Consider the following 20,266-nt stretch of genomic DNA (forward strand, 5'->3'; position numbering starts at 1 on the left):
GCTGGTCTTGAACTCCTGACCTCAGGTGATCCACATGCCTTGGCCTCCCATAGTGCTGTGATTACAGGTGTGAGCCACCATACCTGGCCTCTTTTAGTTACTTTTAAATATACAATTAAATTATTATTGACTATAGTCACCCTGTTGTGCTATCTAATAGTTGATCTTATTCATTCTTTTTATTTCTTTGGCACCCACTCAGCTTTATTTTATTTATTTTATTTTATTTTATTTATTTTTGAGACAGAGTTTTGCTCTTGTTGCCCAGGCTGGAGTGCAATACCACAATCTTGGCTCACTGCAACCTCCATCTCCTGGGTTCAAGTAATTCTCCTGCCTCAGCCTCCCAAGTAGCTGGGATTACAGGCACGTGCCACCATGCCCGGCTAATTTTGTGTTTTTAGTAGAGATGGGGTTTCACCATGTTAGTCAGGCTGGTCTCAAACTCCTGACCTCAGGTGATCCGCCTGCCTTGGCCTCCCAAAGTGCTGGGATTACAGGTATGAGCCAACATGCCTGGCTTTTTTTTCTTTCTTTTTTTTTTTTTTTTTTTTTTGAGACGGAGTCTCGCTCTATTGCCCAGGCTGGAGTGCAGTGGCATGATCTCAGCTCACTGCAACTTCTGTCTCCCGGGTTCAAGCAATTCTCCTGCCTCAGCCTCTGAGTAGCTGGGATTACACGTGCGCACTACAACGCCTGGCTAATTTTTGTATTTTTAGTAGAGACGGGGTTTCACCATGTTGGTCAGGCTGGTGTCGAACTCCTGACCTCATGATCCGCCCACCTTGTCCTCCCAAAGTGCTGGGATTACAGGTGTGAGCCACCACGCCCGGCCTCAGCATATTTTTTATATTCATCCATGTTCATTCTTTCTTGTTTCTGAGTAGTATTTTGTCATCTGAATATACCACAGTTTGTTCATCCATTCTTTTATTGATGGACTTCTGGGTGGCTTGTAGTGTTTGGGTTTTCTTGGTTCTTTTGGCTATAATGAATAAAGCTGCTTTTAACACCAAAGTGAGTGGATTGCTTGAGCCCAGGAGTTTGAGACCAGCCTGGGCAACATGGCAAAACCCCATCTCTACAAAGATACAAAAAAAAAAAAAAATTAGCCAGGCATGGTGGCACACACCTGTAGTGCCAGCTACTCAAGAGGCTGAGGTGGGAGGATTACTTGAACTTGGGAGGTTAAGGCTGCAATAAGCCACGATCGCACCACTGCACTCCAGCCTGGGTGACAGAGTGAGACCCTGGCTCAAAAAAAAAAAAAAAAAAATTTATGAAAGTGTTTTTTTGTAGACATTTTTGTTTCTCTAGGGTAAATACCCAGGAGTGGAACTGCTGGGTCACAGGGTAGCTGTGTTTAGTTTCAGCAAAATGCCAGAAGTTTTTCCAAATAGTTGAGCCATTTTACACTCCCACCAACAATGTATGAGTGTTCCAGTTACTCCACATCTTGCTGAGATTTGGTACTGTCAATCTTATGTAGTCATTTTGGTGGATGTGTGGTGGTATTTTTTTTTTCACTCACATTTGTTTGTATTCCAGAATACTTTTTTTTTTTTTTTTTTTTGAGACAGAGTCTTGCTCTGTTGCCCAGGCTGGAGTGCAGTGGCACAATCTTGGCTCACTGCAACCTCTGCCTCCCGGGTTCAAGCAATTCTCCTGCCTCAGCCTCTGGAGTAGCTGGGATACAAGGGCGCACCACCACGCCCGGCTAATTTTTGTATTTTTAGTAGAGATGGGGTTTCACCATGTTGACCAGGCTGGTCTCAAATTCCTGACATCAATCGATCTGCCCACCTCAGCCTCCCAAAGTTCTGGGGTTCACTTTTCTTCAATTATTTATTATTATTTTTTGAGACGGAGTCTCGCTGTGTCACTCAGGCTGGAATGCAATGGCGCGATCTCAGCACACTGAAACCTCCACCTCCGGGTTCAAGGGATTCTCCTGCCTCAGCCTCCAGAGTAGCTGGGATTACAGGCACCCACCACCATGCCCGGCTAATTTTTCTATTTTTAGTAGAAACAAGGTTTCACCATGTTGGCCAGGCTGGTCTTGATTTCCTGACCTCAGGTGATCCGCCCACCTCAGCTTCCCAAAGTGCTGGAATCACAGACGTGAGTCACGGCGCCCGGCCTCTTCAATTATTTTTTCATTCTCTTCCTCAGACTTGATTATTCCATTGTCCCATCTTCAAGTTCACAGATTCTTCTGCCTGCTCAAATCTACCTTGAATCCCTGTAGTAAAATTTTCATTTCAATGATTGTACTTTTCAACTCCACAATCTTTTCGGTTTCTCGTTTGGATTTTTTTTATCTCTTTTGTATTTCCATCTTGTTTATACATTGTTTTCTTTTCTCCAAGTCTTCCTTTAGTTCTCCGAGCATCTTTAAGAGAGTTGTTTTATAAAGATTTTGTCTAGAAGATCTGCTGTCAGGTACTTTTCAGGGACTGTTTCTGTTGATTTTTTTCCTTTAAATGGCCATGCTTTCCTGTTTCTTTGAATGACTATGATTTTTTGCTGAAAACTGGACATTTGAATCTAATAATGTGGTTACTATGAAAATAAGATTCTCTCCCTTCCTCAGTTTGCTGTTGTTATTGTTTGCTTATTTGTTTTTGTTGTTGTTGTTGTAGGCTATCTCTGTGCCAAAGAGCAGTGTAAGGTATACACTTAAGGTCTTCTCAGGTCTTTTCTGAGCCTGTGCCTTTCCCTAGGAACTGGGGTTACTTTCTAACTTTCCCCCACATATGCGGTTGCTTCTGAATGTCTTAGTCTTTAATGTCTGCCTCCGAAAAGGGTGAAAAGAGAGAAATGAAGTGGGGAAAAGGGCACTGGCCCTTTAAATTTCCTGGAAGTCACTTCAACTGGAAGGGTGCATGGCTTACCAAAAACAAAAAAACACAGGGACAAGGGCTTGCAACAATGTGGGGAGGTGCAACAGCCCCTCTTTGCACCTTTGCAAAGCCCACCTCTTTGCACCTTTGTTTTCAGAAGCAGCCATTAGTGATCAGAGCACAATTCCCAGTATTTTGGAGGACAGGGTTCTTTTTGCCTACCCTGGCTCCAGCAAGCCAGGCTGCTCCTGGAACACATACACATCTGCCTCCCAGAGGCTGGAAATGGAAGATAAATAGCTGATATTGTGCTAAAAGCTTAACTTGACCAAAATTAACTGCAATTCGCCATCCAAACCTTCCCCTGGATGGTGCAAGACTCCAGAGTTCCAAAATAGTATATGACAGATTCTGCCAGTGCAATTGTTGTGTAGGTTTGAAGGCAGATTCCTGGTGCTTCCCACTCCACCATCTTCCCCTAATCATCTTAAATCCATCCAGTGGGCGGAGCCTGCAGTGAGCCGAGATCGTGCCACTGCACTCCAGCCTGGGCGAAAGAGCGAGACTCCGTCTCAAAAAATAAAAAAATAAAAAAATCCATCCAGTGAATTTTTCACTTTGGGTATTGTTGTTTTTGTTTTTGTTCTTTTTGTTTGTTTTTTGTTTTTTGTTTTTTTTGAGACAGAGTCTCGTTCTGTCGCCCAGGCTGGAGTGCAGTGGCACGATCTTGGCTCACTGCAACCTCCACCTCCCGGGTTCACGCAATTCTCCTGCCTCAGCCTCCTGAGTAGCTGGGATTACAGGCGCACACCACCACACCTGGCTAATTTTTTGTGTATTTTTAGTAGAGACAGGGTTTCACTATGTTGGCCAGACTGGTCTCGAACTCCTGACCTCATGATCCGCCTGCCTTGGCCTCCCAAAGTGCTGGGATTACAGGTGTGAGCCACCGCGCCCAGCCTGTTCTTGTATTTTTTTGAAGATACAGGGTTTTGCCATGTTGCCCAGGCTGGTCTTGAACTGGGCTCAAGCAATCCTCCTGCCTCAGCCTCCCAAAGTGCTAGGCTGAGAAGACCTGAGAAGACCTTAAGTTTATACCTTAGGCTGATCTTTGGCACAGATCAACAACAACAACAAAAATAAATAAATAAATAAACTAACAAAAAACAGCAAACTCTGGGGAAGCGGGAGAATCTTATATTCATAGTTACCACATTATTAGATTCAAATGTCCAGTTTTCAGGAAGAAAATCACAGTCATTCAAAGAAACAGTGAGCTACTGCACCTGGCCAGGTATTGTATTTTTCATGTTTAGAAATTTTATTTGACCGGGAGTGGTTTATGGCATTTGCACTGCCATCGTGGGATCTCTCTTCATCATCTTCCTTTTCCTTCACCTCTCTCCTGCATTATATCTCCTGCTTTCTTTTTCTTTTCAGACCGAGTTTCGCTCTTGTTGCCCAGGCTGGAGTGCAGTGGCGCCATCTCGGCTCACTGCCACCTCCACCTCCCAGGTTCAAGCGATTCTCCTGCCTCAGTCTGCCGAGTAGCTGGGATTACAGGCATGTGCCACTGTGCCCTACTAATTTTTGTATTTTTAGTAGAGACAGGGGTTTCACCATGTTGGCCAGCCTGGTCTCAAACTCCTAACCTCAGCTGATCCTCCTGTCTCAGCCTCCCAAAGTGCTGGGATTATAGGTGTGAGCCACTGCGCCTGGCCAGGATCTCCCGCTTTCTGTAATCACATCTTTCTCTTTTTTGGTTTATGTTCTCACTTTAGAAGAACATGTCCTCCAGTAGCTTCTTGGGAAAGGATGCATAGGAGGTAATATTATCTATGTCTACAAATGTGTTTATTCTATCCTCACACTTACAGGACAGTTTAGCTGAGTATAGAATTTTAGGCTGGTGTCTTAGTTAAGAAATAGACCCCAATATACTGTAGTTCAAAAAGATAGGAGTTTACTGTCTTATACTGACAGTTTGGAGGAAGCAGGCAGGAAGACAAAGTTACCAAGGCACCGAGTTTGTTTCCAATTTATTGTTCCACTACTCCCTAGTCAATCCTAAACCAACTTATCAGCAACACACCTGAATTCAAGCCCACAAGAAGGGGAAAAGAGGAAGCAGAGAGCAAGGAATTTCCTCTGAAATTGTGACTGAGAAAGTTGCACACACTCTACTGTGTCCTGTTGGCTCCTGAGGGGTGAAGTTATTTTCTAGTCCATCTATTTCACTCAGAGTGTTGCCTTTTGAGACTTTCAGTTTTATACAAGGGATCTAGATCCAACCTCGCACCACGTGAGGGTCCTGGAATTAGTTTTCTATCTTCTGTGTATGAGGCCCATTAAAACCGCAAATCCTAGGCCCCAAAGATAGGCAGAGGCCCTAGCAGAGCCATCAGCTTAAGCCCTAAGGCTTCCCAACACTCTGAGTAGCATGCCCACCCCCCATCACTGCCTACAAAGCCCCAGATGCCGTGGCCCTGCCATCTCACTGCCCGTATCTCTTCCTCTCCACCACTTACACATCAGGCTCCAACCTCTCCAGTCTCCTTGCTGTCCCGAGCTCTTTCCTGCACCTCCCAGCCTTTTCACAGGCCACTCCTCTGCCTGAAGACTCTTCCTCCAGATACCCATTCAGTTTGTTTCCTCCCCCATCCTGTTCAAATGTCACCTCTGAAAACTTTGCTTACCACCTTGAGCAAAATAGCCCCTTATCGCTACCTCCTACCCGTCTACGTTTCCTCAGGGCACCCAGCACTCCTAACATGGCACTTTTCTTGAGACAGGGTCTCGCTCTGTCATCGCCCAGGCCGCAGTACAGTGGCATGATGACGGCTCGCTGCATCCTTGACCTCCCAGCTCAAGCAATCCTCTCGCATGAGCCTCTTGCGTAGCTGGGACTACAGGCACATGTCACAATGCCCAGCTAGTTTTACAGTTTCTTGTAGGGGTGTCTCACTATGTTGCCCAGGCTGGTCTCAAACTCCTGGGTTTAAGTGATCCTCCCACCTTGGTCTCCCAAAGTGTTGGGATTACAAGCATGAGCCCCACCATGCCCGGCCTGTATTTTTATTTATTTGTTTATGGTCTGACTCTGCCAGTAGGCCTGTGTCCAGGTGGTTGATGTGGGAAATGATCCCAGGAGGCAGGAGTAAGGGAAGGGGTGTCACAAAGGAGGAGGAGCCAATTCAAGGATGTGTTACTGAGTCAAGCACCTCCCAGGATCTTCTGAGGAGACTAAGAATGGCAGCTCAGGGCCGGGTGCGGTGACTCACATCTGTAATCCCAGCACTTTGGGAGGCCAAGGCGGGTGGATCACAAGGTCAAGGGTTTGAGACCAGCCTGGTCAACATGGTAAAACCCCGTCTAAACTAAAGATACAAAAAATTAGCTGGGCGTGGTGGCGCGCACTTGTAATCCTAGCTACTCAGGAGGCTGGGGCAGGAGAATCGCTTGAACCTGGGAGGCGGAGGTTGCAGTGAGCTGAGATCATGCCATTGCACTCCAACCTGGGCAACAGGTCGAGACTCCGTCTCAAAAGAAAAGACCAGCCTGGCCAACCTGATGAAACCCCGTCTATACTAAAAATACAAAAAATTAGCCGGGCGTGGTGGTGGATGCCTGTAATTCCAGCTACTTGGGAGGTTGAGGCAGGAGAATCACTTGAACCCAGGAGGCGGAGGTTGCTGTGAGCTGAGATTGCACCACTGCACTCCAGCCTGGGCAACAAGAGCAAAACTCCATCTCAAAAAAAAAAAAAAAAAAGAATGGCAGCTCAGAACTGCCAGGAGAAGATAGGGAAAAGCCTGTATAGCTCATCTACTAACACCTTTGGCAAGGGTGCCCCACAGGTGCTTCACTCCCCGGCACTTCTGAGTTGCACGTGTGTCAGAGAATCCCTGGGGCAGGAAGCAAGAGGCTTAGCCTGAGGTGAGACCCGTAGGGTTGCCCCTGTGCAAAGCTAGTTGAAGCCTGTGTGAAAGTGGCCACTGCGGCACCCTTGGCCCACGGTGTTAGTAGACGGCTGGAGTAAGAGGTGGGACTGAGGCTGTGATACAGGGACCCTGTGTGGATGTCTCTTTCACCACTCTTTTCCAATCACTTAGGAGAGTGGCCAGGACACAGTGAACATTCAGTGAATACTAAATGAATGATGATGTAGTCTAGCAGGGGAAAAGGCAAGCAGTGAGTTAAGAAAATCAAGTGGGTTGTGGGCTATAATTGGGTAACTGCAGGTTGCAGGGGGCCTCCAGCAGGAGCCTAGCTACTCTGTAGGGTAGGGGTGGGGATAGGACAGAGAAGATTTTCTGGAGCAGAGAGTCCTTAACTTGAAATCTGGAAGATGAGCAGGAGTTAATTGCACAGATAAGTACTTGCACATCTAACTAAATGTATCAGTGATAAAATCATAGGTAATCACAGGTAATGCGGTGGCTCACGCCTGTAATCCCAACACTTTGGGAGGCCAAAGTGTAAGGATTGCTTGAGGCAAGGAGTTTGTGACCAGCTTGGGCAACACAGCGAGACCACGTCTCTACACAAAATAAAAAAATCAGCTGGGCGTGGTGGTTGGTGCCTATGGTCCCAACTACTCGAGAGGCTAGGGCAGGAGGATCAGTTGAGCCCAGGAGTTTGAGACTGTAGTGAGGCCACGTTCATGCCACTGCACTCCTGCCTGGGCAACAGAGTGAGACTCTGTCTCCCCGCCACGCCCCTCCCCAAAATAATAGATAACATATACAAAGCATTTTCTGTGTGCCAGACACCATGCTGTGTGCTTGATGGGCCTTGTTAATTCATCCTTGTTATTTAATCCTACGGCATGTGAATTGTCTGATCTGTTTTACCCAACGGAAACTTGAAGCTCAGAGAAGTCAAGTCACTTGCATTGACAGGGTAGAGAGAACCCCTTCCCTCTATTTTACACAGGGCGACTGAGGCCCAGAGCAGGGCAGTGACTTGCTCATGGTCACAGAAAGGTAAGGGCTGAGCTGGGACTAGAATCCAGGTTTCCTGACTCCTAGGCTTGCGTTCCTGCTCCAGAGCTGGCTAGAGAGACAGGGGCTGAGGAGAAGGGTGAATTAAACACTGCCAGGCTGAGATGGGTGGGCACTGCCTCCCCAGCTACTACCAGAAAAAGCTGAAGGAAGGCACCTGCAAGGCCCAGGAGATGGAAGCGGCCATAGGCCGGCTGCGGTTGCAGAAGAAGCTTCCCCACAACCCCCAGCAAGAAGAGAACTCAGAAGTCCCAGAACGAAAGGTCCTCAGTATCCTGAGCCGGCTGAAGCAGCAGAACTATGGTGAGGGCTCTGGGCAGGGTGGGATGGGCTAGGGTTGGGGCTTTGATCTCTTGCTCATCTGGTCTCCTTTCCTTGGGCCCTCAGGCAGCCAGGCCAAGGGAGCTGAGAGGCCAGTTTCCCACTTTGGGCTTAACTGTGTACATCAGAAAACAGGCTGATAATCACTATTTTCCATCCAGGCCTATGACAATGGCCTTCTGCATTGGACTACTCCCCTCCTGCCTTAGCCTGAGCACAGGTTGGTCCCATGAGCCAGGACTGAGAAAGAACAGCTGTAGAGATTAGCAATCCCAGCTCACTGTTCGAGTGGCCACTGTGCTAGGCCCTTTGCAGATGCTCTAGGATACAGTACTCATAATCAGGTACTTACCCCATTTTACAGATTAGAAAAATGAAACTGACCCGGGCGTGGTGGCTCACACCTGTAATCCCAGCACTTTGGGAGGCCGAGGTGGGCGGATCACCTGAGGTCAGAAGTTCGAGACCATCCTGGCCAACATGGTGAAACCCCACCTCTAAAAAATTAGCCGGGCATGGTGGTGAGCACCTGTAATCCCAGCTACTCTGGAGGCTGAGGCTGGAGAATCACTTGAACCCGGGAGATGGAGGGTGCAGTGAGCTGAGATCACGCCATTGCACTCCAGCCTGGGCGACAAGAGCAAAACTCTGTCTCAAAAGAAAAAGAAAAATGAAACTGATATAGTTCAGCAATTTGCCCAATGCCCCTAGCTAGTGTTTTGGAAAGGGGAGTTTATATCCAGGTCTGACCCCAAAACCTATGCTCTTTCCACAGGGCAAGCCTGCCTCCCTTCCCCCAGGTACCATTTATTAAACTCCTACTGTGTGCCAAGTAACAGGACAGGAGCTTTGCAGTCTTTCTAGAGCATGCCTACTAGACTTTGCCAGCACCCATCACGAAGTCCTCTGCTCCTTGTTAAGCTGTTACCAGCTCTTATTCTGTGTGCAGCACTGAGCTGAGTGCTTTGCATATATTTCTCCTTTAATCCTCATCATCAACTTTTGTGAGGTGGGTACCACTATCACCTCCAGCTCAGAAGCTTAGAGAGGTTAAGTGACTTGCCCCAAACCACTCAGCTCATTATGTAGCAAAGCCAGGATTTCACTTGAATCTGCCTGCCTCCCAAGGCTGGGCACGCTCTGAAGCATTCCCCCTTCTGCCTCCTTCTTCACCAGCTCCCAACCTGCAGAGCCCCTATGCCCAGGTGCCCTGCATCCCGCTCTGCTCACGGCTGGACAAGAAGATGGTCCGTAGGAAGCCAAGCAACCACTATGCACTAGACCAGTGCACACCCCCTGGCCTGGATCCTGACATCCATAGCCCCTTCTTCCAGTCAGGATCTCAAGGAAACAGGTGGGTGCCCAGATAAAGGGCCCCAGCCCAGGCCCTTCCAGACTCTTCCTTAAGAGGCCCCCTGGCCTAATGCCTGGGAATCCATCTTTCTAAGAGATCATACCTGAGAGGCTGCTTGCTCCAGGGAGGAGAAAGGGTGAAAGGCGAAGAAGACAAACCTTTGTTGAGGGCCTGTGTACCCAGCAGATTGTTCCACTGAAGCCAGAGTGCTTCTGCTTTCCTGTGTCCAGGATTCAGTGGCACCTGAGTGCTCTGAGTTCCCTATGGTTCCATATTAGGACTAGCAGACTGTGCACCTGGGCAGAGGGGAGCGTCTCCTGCAGCAGTCCCCCTCCAGGCTGCTGGGGAACGGAACTCTGGACTTGGAATCAGGCCCCTAAGCCCAACTGCTGGTTCCACCATTTCTGAGGGGAGGCCTCCTCTCTCCCCTCACTTGGGCACGCACAGATGGCTCATATACTGGCAGACAGGGAAAGGGCCACATGTCTCCCACCCTTCTCCCCCACTCCTCTTCCCAGGGAACACAACTCTGACAGCAGAAAGTGGCTCAGCTCTGTGCCGGCTCGAACCCACTGACCCTCTGGAGGCCTGACTCTAGGCAGCTGCTCAAGGCCTGCAGACAGATGGGCCACCAGGCAGGAGCTGCTGCTGGGATTTGTTTTGTGGCCTGGTGAGCTAATAAACACCAATAACTTCAGCCTCTGTGCCTCTTGCCAAGGAAGGCCCTCAAGTTGTCACCCAGCCACCACTGGGTTCTCAGAGTGCAGGGTTCCACCTCAAAGCCCTGCCCACGGTTGGGGTTTCTGCTACAGGTGCCCCTGCGTGCAGTCTTGACCTTCTGTGCCTTCTCAAAGCACAGGGCTAGGTCTCTCCTCAGGTGAGCACTTCCCCCTCTAGACTGGGAGCCCCACAGAAGCAGCCGTTCTCTCTCTCCACTGGCTCTAAGACAGGCCCTGTGGAAGAGCAGGAGGTGGCCTCTGCACGCTCCCCCAACAGAGCCCCAGGACCCAGGGCTCTCATTCTCTGGGAGCCCCAAGAGGGGTGGGTCCTTTCCCCTCAACCCACATACCACCCGGCCTCATGTTTTCCCAAAGACAGTCTTTCCCTGGGACTAGGCAGAGGGAAACCCCCCAGGGTTAAATAAGCAGCCACAGCAAGAGGTAGAGGGCAGGGACTGAAATGAGGACAAAGATCTGACAAGTTTAAAACATGTATTTAAAATACAATTTATAAAATGCTTAATCTGCCGACTCAGGAGCCCGCGGTGCAGGGTGGGGTGGGAGTGGGCAGCTGCCCGCTACACCAGCAGAGTGAGACTGCAGGGGTGCGGCCCTCCCTCCCATGCCCTTCTGTTCAGACACCCGAGGGGCCCATGTGCACCCCTGGGATCACACGACCAGAAAACAGGACCCCAGAGGTTTCTTGAGTCTCTGCTTACCAGGGAGGCTGGGTACAGCCCTGCCAGCCCATCCCTGAGCAGGGCACCCCCAGATGGGGTAGAGCAGGGTATGGCTGGGCAGGGCAGGGCTGGGCGGGGCAGATGGGCTCTGGAAGGGGCTGATGGTAGCAGATAGGGTGTTGCCTCCTGCCTGCAGGTGGGGAGCACCCTGATTGAGTGGGCTGAGAAAGGTTGGTCACCAGGCCTGGACCCCCCAGCTCCTTTGGTTATAGGCTGACATCAGAGTAGTGGCTCATGGGAAGCGGTTAGCTGGAAGGTCTGAGGCCTGGCCCATGGGGTCAGGGAGGAGCTGGGGGAAGGGGACAGTACCGTGAAGGCAGATAAAAGGGCAGCAGCCTCAGGTTTCTGCCCCCCATCCCCCTGGGGTTTTCCAAGCCAAAGCCTGCAACTTACTTTAAAAAAGAAAAGGAAAAAAAGCACTTAGGAAAGTTACAGACAACTACCCCCAAAAAAATACCCTCCCACACACAAAATCCAAACCGTTTCCTCATTTCCCTCCCGCCTCCCCCGACACAATACAGTTTCCTGTTTTCTTTCTTTTTAAAAACGTTGCCTGCTACCTCTCCATTTGGGAAGCCCAGGGCATGACTGCTGGTGGGTGGTGACAGGCACACAGCGGGCAAAGCCCATCTTTGGCCAGAGGGAGGTGGGAGGACCAGTCCCTGCCACATCCTCAATCCACAGACACCCACCAGCCAGCCTTTACTTTGGCCTCCCACTAGAGAGTAGTATGGCAAGAACAGGTGGTCCCAATGGCTGGGCAACCAGCACTTCTGGCCTTCCCACCTGGACTACCTCTACAGCCTTCTCCAATTAAAAGGAAAGTCTCACTTTGGGCGGGAAACCACTATTACATGAGGGATGGACACTACACATTTAGAATGTGGACACTTGGTTAGGGCAGTGGAATTATAAAGATAGCAGCCAATTTTCTTCCTTGCCTTCTCCTGAAGGTAATCCTCCCTCTTACTGACTGAAGCTCTGGTTCCAGCTCTGCTCATGGGCAATGCCTGGCTTTACAGTTATAAGGCTGTGCTATGGACTAGCTGCTGACTCAGCTGGCAGCTGGCCCTTCCTCCGGAGGAGAGGACGTGGTGGGGCATGGCTTGCTGGGCCTGCCCTACCATTCCCACAGGGAACCAACGGTGGAGTGAGCCTGTGAGACTCAGCTTGCCACCTTGGCCACCACGTGCTGCCCTCATCACAAAAACCACACCAACCACTCCGAAACGTATCTGCTGGTCAGGAGCAGGGAGGCTGTCTGGCTGGCTGAGGGATAAGGCGCAGTGCAACGGAAGGGATCAGGAAGCCTGAGAGGAGCCAGGTACACACAGAGCCGCTCTGGGCAGCTGCTCTCTTAGTCTCTTCCACCTCAAGGAGCCAAAGCAAACCCCAGGCTCCAGGGACAGAGGATAAACTGCCTTCATTCCAGGCCCTCGCTCTGGAAAAAGGGGTGACGGGTAGCCTAGGCCTCTGAGGAACCAGTCTGTCATCAATCTTTGCAAAGCAAAGCTGTTCTTTTTCCAACTTTATTCAGAATGTTCTGCCTTCAAGGTACTGATTGCACACAGGAAATGTACCAGGTATAGTTACTGAGCTGGGGCCATCAATGGAGATGGAGCACTGCAGACCCCTAAGAGTTCAAGCCATGCTGGAGTGGGAAGACCTATCCACCTTCTGAACATACGAGGCAGAAGGCTCAGAGTCCTGGAGGCAGACTCTCTCCTGGTTTTCCTTGTGCTGATGGCAAAATACTAAACAAGTCTTCTCTCCGTCACTTCTAAGCCCAGGGATGCAATCTCACTCCCTGGCACTCTGCTCTCTTCTAGAAGTAGTAAGCCTGGCTGGTAGGGAACCACCCTGAGGGGTATGGGAAGGGGAAGTCGGTTCACTTTCCCTATCTCCCAAAATACTAGAGGTGGGGTTGGCACCCTCCCCAGGCTCTCCGAGCCTACAGAGCTAGCCCAGTCTCCAGGCAAGGCCCAGATGCCGTGGGACTTAGCTCGGGGAGGGAGGTATAGGCATGGGGTGCTCATCTGTCCTGGCGGCTGCAGAGCCCTGCCCCTTTTCCGGGCAGCAGTAGGAATACAGAAGCTAAGCTCACCAAAATCCTATTGGTTAATGTTTCTAGTGAATTTCCCAGAAACATTTTTAAGTAGACTACCAAACTACCCTTTCTTAATTAAAAATTCATTAAACCACTAAAACCCCTCCCATGCACTTTTTCTTGCAAATCAGATATTTGTATAAACAAACAAAAATAGGAAGAAAAAAAAAAAGAAAGGATATTTTCAAATGGAACTTACTTTTTAAGTGATGGAGACATGCACTTGGGGGTGGGTGGGTGTGAGTTTTCATTTGTGTTTTGAAATCCCAAATTAATGAGCATGATAAACTGTTATTGCTGGCACTGGCTTTACCCCAAGTGGCCAAGTGGCACTGTCTGACTCTCTGAGTCCTTGCTGGGTCCCCCCAACCTTCCCCTAACCCCCACCCTTTCCCTTTCCATTGACTTGGGACAGCCCTTGTCGATGTGCCAATCACAGTGGGAAGGGGGAGAAGGGGGGAGGTCACAGTGCATGGGGTTCAAGGTCACAGTGGGCGGAGCAAGGGGGATCACAGTGCAAGTAAGTCAGGTCGTTCCCTCTGCTCAAGTCCAGCTGTCTGCCACGGCAGTGCAACCCGTGGCAGACGACCCAGGAGGCGGTGACGGCAGCAACGGCGGCATCTTTTCTTGCCTGCATTTATCTGCGCTGTTTGAAGCCTTGTGACCCATCAGGACCCAAAGGCTGTCTGATCACATTATTGGGCTGCCTGCTGTCTTCGGGTTGGGAGATCCTGGTTGGCCTGAAAGGAAGAAGAGCAGAGGAAGACCTGAAGAAGGATATAATAGATGTCCCCCATCATTTCTTTATTTTTTATTTATTTTTGAGACGGAGTCTCATTCTGTCACCTAGATTGGAGTGCAGCGGCACGATCTCCGCTCACTGCAACTCCACCTCCTGAGTTCAAGTGATCCTCCTACCTCAGCCTACCGAGTAGCTGGGACTACAGGCATACGCCACCACACCCAGCTAATTTTTGTAATTTTAGTAGAGATGAGGTTTCACCATGTCGGCCAGGCTGGTTTTCAACTCCTGACCTCAAGTGATCTGTCCACCTCGGCCTCTCAAAGTGCTGGGATTACTGCACCTGGCCTAGATGTCCCCCATCTTAAAATCAACTGTCCTTATAGCTGGGGGCCAAGTCACTCTGGCTCCACAAGCCTGCTTCTTTGGGAAGCTGACTCAGGGCACCTCCAAGTTGAGGCCCCTGTGAGCAGGTAGGGTCGGTGGTGCACGTTCACCTCTAGCAGCTACAGCATCCTTTCCCCCGCTCAGCTGCCATCATGCACTTGTAGGCAGGGGGAGTGCTTGAGGGCCCACTCTGCCCAGAGGCAGTGACCATGGATAGCACATGCTCCGCAGAACCATTTGGAATCTCCAGAGTGTTAGGCCAAAGTAAAGAACTGGAATCAAGAGCTCAGCAGAGGGACACATCCCCCGCCCCCCAATTCTTCCCTCCCACTCCTCTCCAAACTCTGCGGTTAACGGTTGACTCGTATTACTATTTTTCCACCCTGGAAAGGTGAAGACTTAGAGGAGAAACAACGAAAAGAACAGGTATCTCTTCAAAATTATGAAGAGCTAGAAAGAAGGTACGCAGATTTTTTCTTCAAGTCCCAGAATACCAAACCATAGCAGTCCCTCAAAGTTAGAAGGAGGCCATCTTAATGAATACTGTTTGATTAGAAAGTGATAAACTTATATGATGCAACCTCTAATACTGCAGAGAAAAAAATGATAAAAGTAAAAAGGAATTTAGAAAATTCACAAAAACATCACAGTGGGCATACTGGAGACCCAGAAAATATCATCAAAGCACTTATCTGGGTACCTTCCACTCTGCCAGCCCAGGTTCTCCACATCCTATGCTCATTTACTCACTGAATTGCACAACACCTTGATAAGGTTGGTACTATTATTATCCCATTTTTTCAGATGAGAAAACTAAGGCCCAGAGAGGTCAAGTCATTCTAAAGAAGAGGTTAAGAGGCAGATTTTGACACAAGCTCATCCATGCCTTCACTCTCTACGCAACAGTGCCCCCTGGTGACTACCAACCGCAGAGGCAGCATGCCAGCAAACTGCCACCTCCTCCCTGGCAAGGCTTTCAGAGCCCTCTCCAGCCAATGCGGCACAGTGAACTAGCGCCAGCCGGCTGGGGTCAGCAGCTGGAGCTGCATGGTTCCTACCCGGACTCTGCTTGCTTCTCACTACTCTACATGCAGCCAGGATGCTCTCCTCTTCCCGGGTGGACTGGGACAGCCATCACTGGCTGGCCCTGCCAGCCACACTCACCTGTCGAGGATGGGTTTCTCCTGCTCCTCCTCGGGGCTGGCGCTGCCCAGGATCCGCTTCCGGGCCTCAGCGTACTCGGCCTCTCGCTGTGCTAGGGACTTGACTGGAAGGGTGGGCCTGCTGGTGGAGTTGGGGCTGCTGACCACACCGTTGCTGGTGGGCCTCTTGAGGATGCGGATCTGTGGAGGGGGCCCCGCGGGAAGGCTATCGTCCTGAATCACAATGGGCACTTTGGGAGGAGATTTGGATTTCCTGCTGACAAAGAGCAAACACAGCTTCATAAATCATGCTCCTGACTAAGGAGGCCCTGTCCATGTCCCACACCCACCTCTCATCACTTTCCTCTCCCTCCCTACTAATTCTACCCATGATTCTCTGGCCTCTGACCAGACAGCAAAATTTCCACTCCTCAAGAAGGGTGTCCCAAAAAATCAAGCTTGCGACCAGCTCTGGCAGGCCACAGAACTGCTCCTCAGCCCTAACCCCTGGCCACGGGGGCTGGAACACCACCTCATTCTGGCACTTCTATCCCCATGTTCACCACAGCCACATCAACCACCATTTGGCCCTGCAGCAAAACAGTTTATATCCAGAATCGAATGACGTCAGTTAAGATCCCAGCTTCCCTACACAGATCAGAGTAAGACTGGCTGGTGGGGTGGGAGCCTTTGAACTTGGGGGTCAGCAGTGTTCACTCTCAGCCAAATCTTCCAACACATGCTCAAACCAGACAAACACTACAAAGGAGCCCACTATGCCATCCCTGCCTGGCATCAAGATTTACCAAGCCACCTTCTAGTGAGAGTGACCTGTGCCTCCCAGAGACAAGCTACACCAGACAATTGAATCCTCTTCAAAAAGCTTCTGAACACAGAAACCTCCCTTGCCAGGGCTTCCTGGTCTTTTGGACAGCGGCGGGGCTGGAGTGGAGGATGCTCCTAGAAACAGTGCTCGGCAATGCTCAAAAGAAAAGCATTGTCCAAGGCTGGTGGACGCGTACATCAAGGCGATGTGTCCACAAGGAGAGGTGGAATGACAAAAAACAAAGAGGGACAACAACACAGGAAGGGAAAGAAACAAAAGCCACAGGAGGAGACAGGAACCCAGACAGGAATGACCACCCGACAACAGCCACCAGGACCCTCCCCAGAGCAGTCAACCAGCTTCTCTTCAGAACCAAACAAGCCTGCTTTCAGAGCCTTGGCTGTCAGGAGGAGTCGGGATTGGAGGAACTGAGCCAGGGTGAATGGAAACAAGTCTCGGGTAGGACACAAATGGTATGGAACGGGGACTGTAACCCAGGGTTAGTGTGGTTGCTGAGATGAGCAGACAGACAAGGAGCCAGCAATCTGATCAAAGAGGCAGGGAGCCAGGAAAACTAGTGGTCGGGCAGAGCACCCCAGAGTTTCCTGGGGAATGACTGTGCAGCCCCGTAAGCAAATCCAGAGAGGTCCTATCCTCTTTCCTGTCCCTTGTACCTATGGAAAACCAACAGGTTCCCTAAGCCCAAAAGCAGAAAGCCTAAGTCAACTTTCACCTACTCTGGAAACACCCTCCTCTGTCGTCTAGGTGGAGAACAAAGCTATTTTTAAAAGTTTTTTTCAAGAATTTCCTAGAATGTTTTCTTCCAGGATACCCTCATAATACCCTAAACCACCAAGTCACTGGGGACCCAGAGAAATCATCTGCCCACACTCCTCATGCCACAGAGAAAGAAACTGATATCCAGAGCAGGGAAACGACTTGCCCCAGACCTCAGAGCAACTGGGGCACTGCCAGGCCTAAAACTCAAGTCTTCCAACTTGTCACTTCCTCACATCGCATCAGATGACCTCACACAGGGAGCCCACGAAGGTCAGAGGCAGATGCAACACCCCAGCCTCAACCCTAAAGCCTCAAGCCACCACGTCCTGGTCTCCAATTTGGAGGGAAGGATTTGCTGCCCCAGAGCCTGACCTGCTAGGACCTGCTAATCCTAATGGCCAGCTGGAGAACACCACTGACTGCCCAGCTCTCAAACCACAGAGAGCATGAGCCCTCAGACCAGACAGCAGCCTTACCTCTCTTTTTGTGTGATCTTCAGTTTTTTTTCCAACCGTCTGTCTATTTCCTAGAGGAAAAAAATGTATATAAAAAGAGGAAAAAAATCTCTCTCAAATAAAAACTTAGTCTTTATTTTTGGAGCTAAGGGCAGTGTCCTTTCTCTAGCCAGGGACATGACTATGTCCTTCAACATAACAAATGTGGACTAGATTTTGGGGTTTGGGGACCTGATACCCTCTGCAGGTCCATCTCCCTTCTAGCCCCATGGCCACCATGACAGTTCTAAACCTCATTGTTCAGCTGGGTTCTTTGCATAGCCTCCAACCAGTTTTCTGACCTGTAATCTGTCTTTCACAGAGCCACTCATATCAACTTCTAAACCTAAACTTAGGAACACTTACTCTATTTTACGAAATAAAGAGTTGGAAAAAAAATTAAACATAAATCTGATCATGTCACTTCCCTACTTTAAACCCTTCAACTGCTTGCAGACCTAGTCAAAGCTTCTGAGCATGTCTCACCCATACCTTCTTTCACCTTCTGTCTCTATTTTGCTATCACTAGCCCCCAGAACTCAGCATGCTGTTCCACCTGCCTGCAATGTCCTCTCCCCTTGCAAAGTCCCACTGATCCTGCACAACCCAGCCTGGATGTCTACTTCTCTTTTGTAAAGTCTCCTCTGATCCCACCAGCATGGGGCATCACCTGGTCCTCAGAATAAACTCTCCCTTTTACATTCCTTTATGGTCATATCTATCTAATATTTTAATAATCTATTTTTTCCTGTTACGGACTTGAACTCTCTGTGACTGGCACCTACCGAAAGGCTTAGAGTAAAACCTATGCCTTATGTTTGTGGCTTTGGAGGTCCATGCTCTACAAGTGAACATGGGGAACCTGAGGAAGAGACAAGACACCTGAGAGTGCAGCAAGGATTTCTCTCACAACCAGAGCCTGGCAGGTCTTGATTAAAACACCACCACCATTTTAGAGAAAAGCGGAGAGAAGAAAGAGGCTGAGAAGGAGGAGCAGGCGGGACTGCCTTCCAACACGCCCTGGCCTCATCTCTTCAAGCCCTGAGCGGGACATTGGGCTCATGGCAGTCTGAGCCCTCAGCCCATCAGCACCAGCATGCCTGTGACACCTCCACACACAGGTGTGAGCATCTATATCCAGGACAGGGGTGTGGAGAGGCTGTGCACAGAACAAAGACCAAACCCCCAGGCTGCTTGGCTGCCCTACGGCCTTTCTTAGAAAAAGTCCCACTCCCTCTCAGCCATCCTCAGTGAGGACAAGATCAACTAGCTCTAATGGAGTGGGAAGAAACTGTATGCAAAATTCTGTGTTTTTCTAGAGACAAGATCTCTAATGGTGGTTCTCAACCAGATAAGATTCTGTCCCTCAGGGGACACTGGACAATGTCAAGCCATTTTTGGTTGCCACTATCGGGGAGATGCTAAATGTCCTACAGTGTACAGGACAGCCCTACACAAAGAACTATTTAACCCCAAAAGTCAACACTGCCGAGTTTGGGCAACCTTAATTTATTAGAATGGGATTTTCAAAGGAGTCCATCACTTGCAAAATGTAAAGAACCACAGCCGTAGTGAGGAGACTTTGAAATTTGGTGAGATCTGCCCCATGGCTCAGCGTGTAGGCCATTTTCATGAGTGCTCTGTATGTTCTGAAAATAACTATTCTCGGCCCGGCGCGGTGGCTCACACCTATAATCCCAGCACTTTGGGAGGCCAAGGCGGGCGGATCACAAGGTCAGGAGATCGAGACCATCCTGGCTAACATGGTGAAACCCCATCTCTAATAAAAATACAAAAAATTGGCCGGGCATGGTGGCTCACGCCTGCAATCCCAGCACTTTGGGAGGCCGAGGCGGGCGGATCACGAGGTCAGGAGATCGAGACCATCCTGGCTAACACAGTGGAAACCCCATCTCTACTAAACATACAAAAAAAAAAAAAAAATTAGCCGGGCGTTGTGGCGGGCGCCTGTAGTCCCAGCTACTCGGAAGGCTGAGGCAGGAGAATGGCGTGAACCTGGGACGCGAAGCTTGCAGTGAGCCAAGATCGCGCCACTGCACTCTAGCCTGGGCGACAGAGCAAGACTCTGCCCCCACCCCACTCAAAAAAAAAAATACAAAAAATTAGCCGGGCATGGTGGCAGGTGCCTGTAGTCCCAGCTACTAGGGAGGCTGAGGCAGGAGGATGGCGTGAACCCGGGAGGCGGAGCTTGCAGTGAGCTGAGATCATGCCACTGCACTCCAGCCTGGGCGACAGAGCGAGACTCTGTCTCAAAAAAAAAAAAAAAAAAAGGAAATAACTATTCTCTAGTTGATGGGTGCAGTTCAAGCTGGTTAGCTTAGCTATATTGTCCTAATCTTGTAAATTCTTACTGACTCATTTGATCTACTGACCAGGTAAAGAATTAAGAATTATTGGCCAGACACAGTGACAGTGGCTTATGCCTGTAATCCCAACACTTTGGGAGGCTGAGGCAGGCGGATCACTTGGGGTCAGGAGTTTGAGACCAGTTTGGCCAACAGGGTGAAAACCTGTTTCTATTAAAAAATTCAACAATTATCCAGGCGTGGTGGTGCGCACATGTAATCCCAGCTACTAGGGAGGCTGCAGTGAGTTGAGATCACGCCACTGTGCTCCAGCCTGGGCGACAGGGCAAGACTCCGTCTCGAAAAAAAAAAAAAAAAAACGATTTATTCTTTCTAGTAAGTTAAACAGTGTATCATTATGATGTGATCTTTTTTGCCTTATAATGTATTGTTTAATATTAATAAAGTTGGCCAGCTTTCTTTTGGTATTTCCTAGAACATA

The 20,266-nt window shown here is 49.6% G+C and overlaps 2 protein-coding genes across 22 annotated transcripts in view; one reads left to right on the forward strand and one right to left on the reverse strand.

The window, feature by feature from the left end:
* Positions 1–12,414, forward strand: part of SPATA21 (spermatogenesis associated 21) — a 51,036-nt gene extending 38,622 nt beyond the window's left edge. For 9 of the 12 annotated variants that reach the window (XM_054556379.2, XM_054556378.2, XM_054556365.2 and 6 more), the window contains 3 exons: positions 7,974–8,149; positions 9,344–9,521; positions 10,040–12,414. In XM_054556379.2, coding sequence (XP_054412354.1) covers positions 7,974–8,149; positions 9,344–9,521; positions 10,040–10,097 — 412 coding nt within the window. In that variant the 3' untranslated portion in view covers positions 10,098–12,414. Of the gene's footprint in view, positions 1–4,079; positions 4,138–7,973; positions 8,150–8,233; positions 8,388–8,942; positions 8,968–9,343; positions 9,522–10,039 lie in introns of those variants that run through there. The other 3 variants (XR_010138561.1, XR_008525699.2, XM_054556372.2) reach the window with 3 other exon arrangements.
* SZRD1 (SUZ RNA binding domain containing 1) overlaps positions 10,716–20,266 on the reverse strand; it is a 45,518-nt gene continuing 35,967 nt past the window's right edge. For 4 of the 10 annotated variants that reach the window (XM_054546445.2, XM_009234635.4, XM_009234626.4 and 1 more), the window contains 3 exons: positions 17,441–17,490; positions 15,381–15,632; positions 10,716–13,827 (listed from right to left, as the gene is read on the reverse strand). In XM_054546445.2, the coding sequence (XP_054402420.1) occupies positions 13,725–13,827; positions 15,381–15,632; positions 17,441–17,490 (405 nt within the window). In that variant the 3' untranslated portion in view covers positions 10,716–13,724. 10 annotated transcript variants of the gene reach the window in all.

Source organism: Pongo abelii, chromosome 1, assembly GCF_028885655.2.
Source record: "Pongo abelii isolate AG06213 chromosome 1, NHGRI_mPonAbe1-v2.0_pri, whole genome shotgun sequence".
Taxonomy (NCBI): domain Eukaryota; kingdom Metazoa; phylum Chordata; class Mammalia; order Primates; family Hominidae; genus Pongo; species Pongo abelii.